Genomic DNA, 10057 nt, shown 5'->3' with positions numbered 1-10057 from the left:
TCGAGTCCATTCATCTGCCTTGGTTGCGGCATAAACCTACAATTGCAAACGTGTGATGTATGTACATACATACCTATGTACATGTGTACACGAGTGAGCTTGCGACCGTCCACAAGTGAACTAATCCATTGTGGTGGCAACTCTTGCGCTCGCTGCAGGCCCGTCGTCATAGCGCTTAGCCAAGCGGCGTAGGAAAGCAGCGTGCTCCAATTTTATTCACATCCATCGCCATTTTTGGCCACTAACCCATCAGAACAAGTAGTGATCAGAAATCAGTAGTGATGTACTAGTTGTACATGTTTTTATTGGAAAGTCCGAATTTATTTAAATTTTAATTGAAATTGTCGTCGTTACCGCTGTCGAGCGACGTTATCTGCGCATTGCCTGGGAGCTGAGAATGAATGTGTGAATTTGTGGATTTCCCACGCTCTATATTTTGTATTTATTGATGTCAATGAAGTTATTGTTTACTTAATCGTAATAAGCGAGTACAACAACCACTCAGTTGCCCGATTTGGCAAGCTGCTTACGGCAAAATGGAGTGTTGGCCTTTATTTTTGTCTGTCTGTAATCTTTGCTAGCAGAAGTTGTGCGAAAGACATTCGATATTAATCTGGATGCTTAGACCGAGGAATTAAGAAATCAAAGAAGCAGTATGTGACTAAAATAAATGTTTGTATGTATGTTTTTATAGTTAAGCAAATGAGCTCTCAGCTAGTGCAGTTGTAGGACAGAGTACCGCTAAAGGTCTGATGAAAGGCTCACTCTTTGATTTGTTCATCATCAACGAACGTTTTAAGGATATTTTTTCGATGGATTCCAGAATAATACAAATTTTCTAGATAGAAAAGCGAAGAGTCCCTTTTTTATCTTAGTAATCGCTTAAACATTTGTCTGTAAGCTTAACTTGTCATAATAAAGCGCTTTTGGCCTCTCAGTGGACGAACTGTTTTTTAGTCGCCGAAAAAGTAATGGGATCTCAGCTTGCCCAAAAGAGAAATTAACATCCAATAAAGCAAGTTATGGTTACCTTGACAAGTTTTAAGTCTTCAAAAAATAAATATTGCTACACAATTTTAAAAACCAAGTTATATTTACAATCCAGGAAAAGTGACGCTATCCAGAAGTTAAGGAAAAATAATTTTTTATTTTTTTTAAATCTATTTCAACTTGCTCCAATTCCAAAAAACGCAAACAGTCTGCCTACATACAATGTACATATATAAGCATGCTAATCGCTCTGCTTGCCAAGAAGTTCGTGTCTTAAGTCCTTTGATTTGTATGCTCATTGTGACTCAGAATGCGGTGCTAAGAAATGGCACTGAATCCGGCAGACAAGCGCTTGAATTCTTTCAACGCGATCAACAAGTAACTGCATGGCAATTGCTGGAAAAAAGTCAATGTATTTATATGCAGCGCACAAATAATCGAATGGCGCCTATTATTGGCCGCACATCGTCGTCTATCGACTATTTGACGAGATACGGTACCTGAGTTCACTAAGCTAAGAAATTACTATTTAGACACCTTCAAAAGCAATTTGCAAAAAGCGTTTACTGAATAAATTATTTCGTTTGCATAATACGAGTAGAACCAACACAGTAGATCTGCACGGCCAAAGACTAAGCGTCGAAGAGTCCCCTGCACTGGAAAAGCAAGTTACACGTATTTACATCGTCGATCGGCGCTTGTGGTTATGTGATTGTCATTGCAAATGTTATTTTTATCTCTTCAACTAATACCCACAATAACGCTTTGATAATTACCCTCCTCCTGTCGGTGGAGGACTGACTTCAACAGTTTGAAAAAATAAAATAAAAAATTGAGCTTCTTGTATTGATTGGAGTTTACAGAGTAGTTTATTAGCAACTTTTTCAACTTAATTGACTGCTTAATTTGTGTTTGCATTGCACATACTAATGCATACAAGTAAAGTTACCAATAATGCACAGTACTTACTTCTGGGAAGGGTGGTAAATTTCCACCAGCGGCCTCTGAATTTTTGAAGATTCTCTGAACACGTTTGGCAAGGGCGCTTCCAAGGAAATCCAAAAGCAAAGCGCCCATCCACACCGAACGGCGGGAAAACTGGCAAATATCGCACAAGTAAAACGATAAATCGTGCCGATGTTGAACTTTGTGTGATTTTCCCAAGAACTAGGTGCGATGTGACTAGACGGCGAAACTGAGAAATGAATAGCGAAATCGCAACATTAGACCAGTTGTATACAAACAGGCATACACATTCATACTTATATGCGAATATATGTATGTATGTACATCAGAGCAAATTGAACGTTTGATAAATAAACAAAGTGATCGCTTTTGCGGCAAGATTTTCGATATATTACTATACGTTAGTATTGATTAGGAAGTTTATGAAAAAACTTTGGTCAGAACACGCTTGATAAAATGTTGCTTGATCATTATGTACTATCTGGTATGTACTATAGGGTATGGCTTTAAAATAGGGAGCAAATATTGGCCTTTGTGAATTTATTATTATTATGTGGAACGGTTGTACTGACACTACAAGTCCATGTGTCCATTGTGTGTCCCCATTGCAGGTGGTCACAGCCTCATGGGTCTCTTTCGTTAATTAAACGTCACTGAATTCATCATGATGTTGCTGTTTTTACGTTAGACAATCAGCAGCACTCCATACACTTCTGAATCTTGACCTCGTTTCGATTTTTGAGTTATTGCACATCAAACAGATTTTAGTTTGCAATGTAAACACTGCCGACAACTACATAAAAATACACCAATCAGGCTCGAAAAAAGCGCGAATCGCTTCGAACTTGCAACAAAAGCTCTAATTCATGCATGTGGCATTAAATAAGTGATTGAGATTGACAATAGTCTGTTTTAACCACTTTCGGGCTTTTTGTTGTTGTTGCTGCTTTGTAGAAGGAACTCAAATTAAATAAATAAATGTATGTATATTTGTAGTTCCTACAATACCACAATTGGCATGCAACAAATTGTCAAGTCCAGCATACCAATGTACAAGTCAGACAAGTAGAACTCCCACACTCTCGATAAATGGCTACATCAGAATACAGATGATGAGTCAGCTATGAGCGAGGATTTGACTCCAAAGACGCTATTAGCTAAGAAGGAGTCGATGAAGGCATTGATAGCTACGTAATGAATGGCATTAAGTGTCTGCCTGAAGTTAGTCGATTGCGACTAGTCGCCAAAGTTTTGGAGGAATGGCTCTTTGAAGTTCCTAGGAAACAGTTTCGCTCCAAAAAGAAATGAAAATTAATAAAAATTTCCATATTATCCCTAATATATCATCTGTAGAATAATAACGGAAGGTTTGAGCGAAATTTATATATCCACGGTTTCAGTTCCAGCAACTTTTGCGATAGTTTGTGCAAGTCGATAAAGTTTGTGCAAATCACTTGTTCTTAGCGTAGCCCTATTATTGTGCATAAAAGTTAGGCTATGAACATCGCCAGTAAAACAAGGCAACCCTTATATTTGACAGCTGATGAAACAAATGGGATAATTTTTTTGGTAACGTTTAAGACCAAATTTCTGCAAGAATTGTTTAAATTGCTATTTGCATGTCACTAATTGAAAAATTCTAAGTGATATACTAAATTATATAAAAAAATTTATAGAAAATGTAAAAACAAATATTGTTGAAAAAGTAAGTAAACATGTAAATGTGTTCCACAACAAGAGAGTCAAGAAATAAAAATCGATAGGTAATTGTTCCCATGTGAAATTTTGTGAATTCACTATTAGCCACAAATGTGCATATACTTTTCACGTGCTGGTTTTTAATACAATTATTATTTTTTCTCAACTTTTGTATAAGTTCACTTTCAATAAATTGCTAGTTTCTGCCGCCGCTTGCTATAAATTGCAGATTCTGCTGCCGCATATAGTAGATTGACCATTACCTTCTAACCAGCTCCCTTTGATTGACCATTTATTTATAAGGCTATAGTTTAATATACAGTAAATACCTGTAATATTTCTTTTTTATTTTTAGATTAATGGTATTGAAAAAATCGCACTAAAACTATTAAATCAATCGGATTCAAGCCATTTGCAGGAGCTCAAAATATTTATCAGCATTATTTTTAAATGGGTAATATTTTTATTTCATATTTAAAACTGCTTTTTATAATTGTTAGAATTTTTATTCTTATGAGGAAACAAAATCGTACGGTATTAAGGATCCACAGCTGACAAAATTATTACTAAACTTTCTTTCAAATTTATGTATATGTACATAATTGACTGTAACCACTTGAAATGGATTGACCCTGTTTCTTAGAATATTAATTTTGTTCTTTTGTCGTTTGTATCTAGTTATACGGATATTATATCCGGGCGAAGATTTCAATGTTGTTGTTTTAACGGTTATCGGTATCGAACTTATTGGATAATATTTTTTGTTTATTAATCATTTTTGAACTCAATTCATTAATGCAACAAAAGCAGTACAAATATTTATATAAATTGGCTATACTCCTTGTTTTCGATCTTTTTCTATTGAAGTATGAAAAGGATTATTTAATAAAACATGTTGGATCCTATAGTCTAAAGTTGAATAAATTGCATTTACATTTTATTATATTATTCGCAAGTTAACTATGCGTTTGTTATCAGCGAAAAACTCCTTTTCACTTTCGAATTTCCCATCACACTCGTTTTTGTTGAAAGCACAAAAAGCAAATAAAATCTACTTAAGTACTTTTTTCCGAGTACATTAATGATAATAGTTGCGCTGACTGAATACAAAGAGAACATTTTATTCATAATTATTGTTGCTCTCGAATCTCACTACACATTGTCATGTAGCTTGTTTTGTCTGTCAGCTAACTGTGTTGGATGACGAAACTACTCGCAAGTCGGAAGCGGTCTTTAGAGCTGAGCACACCGCTCCTCGGTTTATTTCTACGTAAATATTGTCGAAATACGCTGTGACGAACTTTAATCCAATCGCTTAGCGCTTACCATCACACAACCAAATATATTGTGTAATTGCACATAATTAAAGCATTAGTTGCATCGTCATTTGTGCATATGCATTTTACAAATTAATAAATATACATTCCGACAGTTTTTTTGCTGTGGTTTCAGTGTACAGTAAAAATATCATTTCACTTTCATTGTAAAATGATTTGTAGTGCGATTGTTGTGTTATGTTGTTTACATAATACTAGTATATACATATCTAGTTATCTATTTATGTTTTGCGACTATGAGTTGCCAAATTTTCAGTGACTGTATCATCTACTATGCTGATATTTTGACAAGTTGTGATAAGCCCACTGAGTCATTTGTAGTGAACTACGTTAGTTAGTGATCCATTGCTGGAGGCAAGTCGAACAACATTCTCTATAGCTAGTTCGATTCAAAAAATTTTCTTTTACAGAAAATGTCTAAGAAAATATTTAAAAGTAAAGTTTTCTACAAATGCTAGTACGAATAGCAATCCTAAAGCTACATGCTTACTGATTAGAAATCAAAAATAGTGATATCTAGTTGGAATCTATTTGAATGAGTATTATATGCCTACATACATTGTTGTATGTATGTACGTAGACACTTGTATATAAAGGAAATTCGAAACAGTATTTAAAATAAAAGCACTCTAACGTACTTTATTGTTTTCTAGTTGTAAACTTATACCAAATAATTCAATAATATTTAACTCATAAATTTCATAATTTTCTATTTCTAGTTATGTTTTTAACGCGTCGACGGAAGTTCCCTAAAAGGTGACTGTTACATTATTATATGTGTGCTACAGCATTTCACACAAGCGAATTAATAAAAAACATAATTATTATAGCTTATTCATGTGTCAGTGCAGATCATATAATCCTTCCTCTGATATAAATTTAAAGCCCAAATCCATTTAAATACCTTTTGTGTTGGTATTAATTATTTAATTGTCAAAAATTTATTTGTAACTTTGTAAAATAGTAATAATAATATTCAAGACATTGTGTTCCTAAGCGTGACCGTACAATAATTTGTATGGTAAAACAAATCATTACATACATGTAATCCTTATAACTATTTATTTTTCTAATTTCGATTTGCGTAGCCATAATGCGCAGTGAATGAAAAATGCTGCAGCGCAGGTATATTATAAGTAATTTCGTTTAATTCAATGGAGGTAATATTAAACATAAGATACCAGATAGAACTGTAGTCTAAATACAAAAGTAAAGAAAATATAAGATATGTAACAAAGTTGCTGTAATCAATAGGTCTCTTAATTGTTTGCTCTTCTATCCACGGCTATAACAAGAATTAATTAAATTTTTCCCGACTAGTTACAAATAATTTATGCCGCTAGTTCAAATTTAATACTTATGACAGTTTTTCAATTACATCATGATGTGTGTTTGCTTTGGGTTCTGTTAATTAATGTATTTAATAACAACATTCACAATTTACAAGTTGAAATCTATTTACATATTTGATTTTTGTTCCCGCTTATTGTTCTAATATCATTACGTGCTAAAACCTATATAAATTGTCATATTTATTAGTTGTAATTAATTCCAATTTTTTTTGTCTCTCCAATGTCATAGAGATTGCTAATAAAACAATTATCTTTTTTCTCTTTTCCATGTTGAATTCATCCGCATAGTAAAAATTGCTGACAGGCGCAGTACGATTGTCTGCACTTACAAGACAAATGCTCATTAACTTTTTGAATAACGAAAGAATCGAAAAGAAATAACCGTACTCCCATTTCTTCAATCAAATAATCACTCGCTTACAGTTTGACGTACATACATATATAAAAAGTACATTCACATATTTAATCCAAATAGTCGAAAAATTTGAAAAGAATTGTCGTTGTGATTCCCAAAGTCCTTTATTTAAAGCTTTTTTAATTTGTGTGGTATAGCAGTCATTTCTAAATTTGGCTGTTAATATCATTCTTCCTCAAGTTAAATATTGGGTTTGCATTGAAACGTTCACCAAATCTATGAAATTTGATGTCATTGAATAAAGATTTTCAACCATTGACTGATAATCCTCCTGCAACTTCATTTTACAATTTACAAACATATGCAAACTTTTATACAATGTACGAATCATATAAATTCTTAAACGTCATATTCCGTGCTTCAGTCATTCCGGGAGCATTAATGTTAATTTGGCTGACTGGGATGTAAGTACGCTACTTCTTTATACATTTAGATACATACATATATATTTTGATTTTTAATTGCTAACTGTAATGTTTTCCGTTACAAGTAATATTTTATATGTTTTGTTCTCATGCTTTTTACATAAAAAAAACCGCCAGATAAAACTTATCTTACTAATTTATTTGGCGCGTGCTAGGCGTCTTTATATCTATTTTATTAATTGCCAAAGTTAACCTATGAAATGTGCTATTATTATTCCTTACTTTTTCCACATCGCTTTGTAAAGTGTGTATGCATGTACAGTATTCGCACGGCTATGTACTAATTCAGGCAATCGACATTAGTAAAAACGTGTATATTCCTCGTGCCTCTACTGAATATCTCACATTTTACTTGACACATACTTATAACTTTCTAATTCTCTTTTGTACGAAACATCCCATTACAATCTTGATCTATGTACTTGTCGTGCACCATTCAGTCTACGATTAAATGCTATCCTTTTATTCATTCTACAGTTAGCGAATAAATTATTTGTTAATCATTCTTACATTATTTGTTATTCTGATACACGCATCAGTAAGTACTCCTAATGTGTAACATTGAGGTGTTTGCCATTCTATAAGTTGCGATTTTAATTTTACTCTAAACTCTCCTTTTTATTCTACAGAATCTCACTTACTGTGGTACAATTATGTATGTTCGTATTCCTGATAATATTCGTTGGATTCCCATTAATATTTCGTTATTCTATAACATTACAAAGAGGGATTCTCTTTCTTACGTTTAGTAAGTATTTCAATATTTTCACTTTAAAATTCTTTAAATTCAAAATCACAATTATTTAATGTTACACAATTTTGCCTTTTTAATGAATAGCAATCTATAAATCTTATTTTTCAAATAATTTTTTTAAACGGAAAATTTTAAATTCCTTTGTAGTTACTTACCCCAAGGACCTTGACCTTTCGAATCCAGCCAGTGTGGGACTTTTTGGTACGAGATCTCTTAATCTTAGTGTGCTCGATCCGGATGCTGAGGAACGTCATGATGGCGTGCGCATTGGTGTCTGGCATGTGCTGCCATTACACTTAGCTAAACGTTTTGCTAAAGAACTGAAAATTGATACGGTATACTGATTACGAGTATTATTAAGAGTTATGTACAGAAATTTTTACAAAATACTATTATCGTACAGCAAGAGCACGATGAATTGAAGAATACAACATTTGAGCATGACGAAAGTTTGGAAAAGCTAACGCCTATTCTGAAATCTGAATTTTCCGATGTAACCGCTGAGAATGAAGCGCTCTTTTACGAGCGCATGCTGAAACTTCCGGGCACCATTGTTCTATATCTTCATGGCAACACCGCTTCTCGTGGCTCCGGGCACCGTGTCGAGATGTACCAACTTCTGCGCAAACTTGACTGCCATGTATTGTCTTTGGATTATCGAGGTTATGGAGATTCCGATCCCGTTTCACCCACCGAAGAAGGAATTGTACGAGATGCCTTAACAGTATATGAATATATTAGAAATGTAACAACAAATCCTATATTCATATGGGGCCATTCTCTGGGCACTGGCGTGGCATGTCATTTGTGTTCACAGTTAAGTTTGAAATTCAAAATGGATCTACCACGGGGAGTGATATTGGAGGCACCTTTTACGAACATCCGTGATGAAATAAGATTGCATCCATTCGCTAGGGTTAGATAGTAAATATATGTATGTTGATTAGCTTTAAAACTGTTATATATTTTTTACAGCCCTTTAAAGATCTGCCTTGGTTTGATTTGACAATTGCGCGCCCTATGTACTCGAACAAGTTGCGTTTTGAATCGGACAAGCATATCAGCGAATTTCGGCAGCCAGTAATGATACTCCATGCGGAAGATGATTATGTTGTTCCATTCGAACTTGGCTACAAGCTTTATCGAACAGCGTTGGATACGCGTGCAAAAACTTGGGGGCCTGTTGAATTCCATCGTTTCAATGGTGTTTCAGGGTACGGACATAAGTTTCTTTGCCGCGCACCTGAACTACCCAAACTTGCAAAACAATTTATCGAGACTTATCGTAATGAAGACTTTTAAAGGCTTTGAAATGTTTTAAACATTGGCCTCTCATATTTCCCCCCAGAAAGTGCATATATGTATATCCTGCAGTATTTAAGGACTTTCAGTCAAGAATCAAGCCGCCCGGATGTACTGAGAAGTAGCTTACAAGCTACTGGATGCCTTTTACTTTATAGTTTTGTCGTAGATTCGTATATATACACATATATATGCAACAAGAACTTTAGTATTATTTGTGCAACCTAATTTAAAAATCTATAATCATAGAAATGGAGACATTTATTAGTATACATTCATATATAAAAATAGAAAAGGCCGTTGTGTAGAGATTGCGACTAACTAATATAATTCAAACTGTGAGAAATTTTAATAATTACTGTTGCTAAAGTCATGAGCAGTATGCTAGAGGTTTAACAATTACCAAAAAGGCAACATATGATAACAAAATCATAGAAATATTATTTTTTGTAAATAAATAAAAGTAAAAATGCAAAATTTTTACTTTATAGTAATACATTTTTATTCATGCATTTATGTCATATTGTTTCGTTAATGAAAAGTGAAGAACTATTTCGCTTTATAAGAAATGGAGAATAATGTACAAATGTACAACGGAGTTGGTACCTCATACACGGTTTGCGCAATCTGATTGAGCAAGTGTGTGACATGTCACACTCACCTTAGGTCAGGGCCTCTTTATGGTTGCCACTAGGGGCAAAGTAAGTACATCGAGTTCTAGTAAAATAGGCTCTTATCATTTCGAATGTTTGCCAAGTTTTCATATATTACTTTTATGTGAAAGAAGAATAAAATATTTGTTAAAAACAAAGAAGTGT

The 10057-nt window shown here is 33.8% G+C and overlaps 1 protein-coding gene across 8 annotated transcripts; it reads left to right on the top strand.

Moving 5' to 3' along the window:
- The first annotated feature begins 3526 nt into the window (after positions 1-3526).
- Positions 3527-9743, top strand: LOC120772418 (lysophosphatidylserine lipase ABHD12). 8 transcript variants are annotated; one of them, XM_040101022.1, is made up of 8 exons: positions 3528-3661; positions 4010-4108; positions 5711-5747; positions 6632-7162; positions 7813-7931; positions 8085-8272; positions 8341-8853; positions 8913-9743. In XM_040101022.1, exons 4-8 carry the CDS (start codon positions 6987-6989, stop codon positions 9237-9239), a joined length of 1323 nt encoding a protein of 440 aa, XP_039956956.1. In that variant the 5' UTR covers positions 3528-3661; positions 4010-4108; positions 5711-5747; positions 6632-6986; the 3' UTR covers positions 9240-9743. The 8 variants fall into 8 exon arrangements, with proteins under 8 accessions (XP_039956961.1, XP_039956956.1, XP_039956957.1 ...); XM_040101023.1 differs by having other exon boundaries at positions 3528-3719; XM_040101027.1 differs by lacking the exon at positions 6632-7162 and having other exon boundaries at positions 3527-3661.
- Positions 9744-10057: the final 314 nt, after the last annotated feature.

The sequence above is a fragment of the Bactrocera tryoni genome, chromosome 3, assembly GCF_016617805.1.
Source record: "Bactrocera tryoni isolate S06 chromosome 3, CSIRO_BtryS06_freeze2, whole genome shotgun sequence".
NCBI classification, from domain to species: Eukaryota; Metazoa; Arthropoda; class Insecta; order Diptera; family Tephritidae; genus Bactrocera; species Bactrocera tryoni.
Note: the sequence above shows the minus strand (reverse complement) of the source record. Positions and strands in the feature narration are given on the sequence as shown.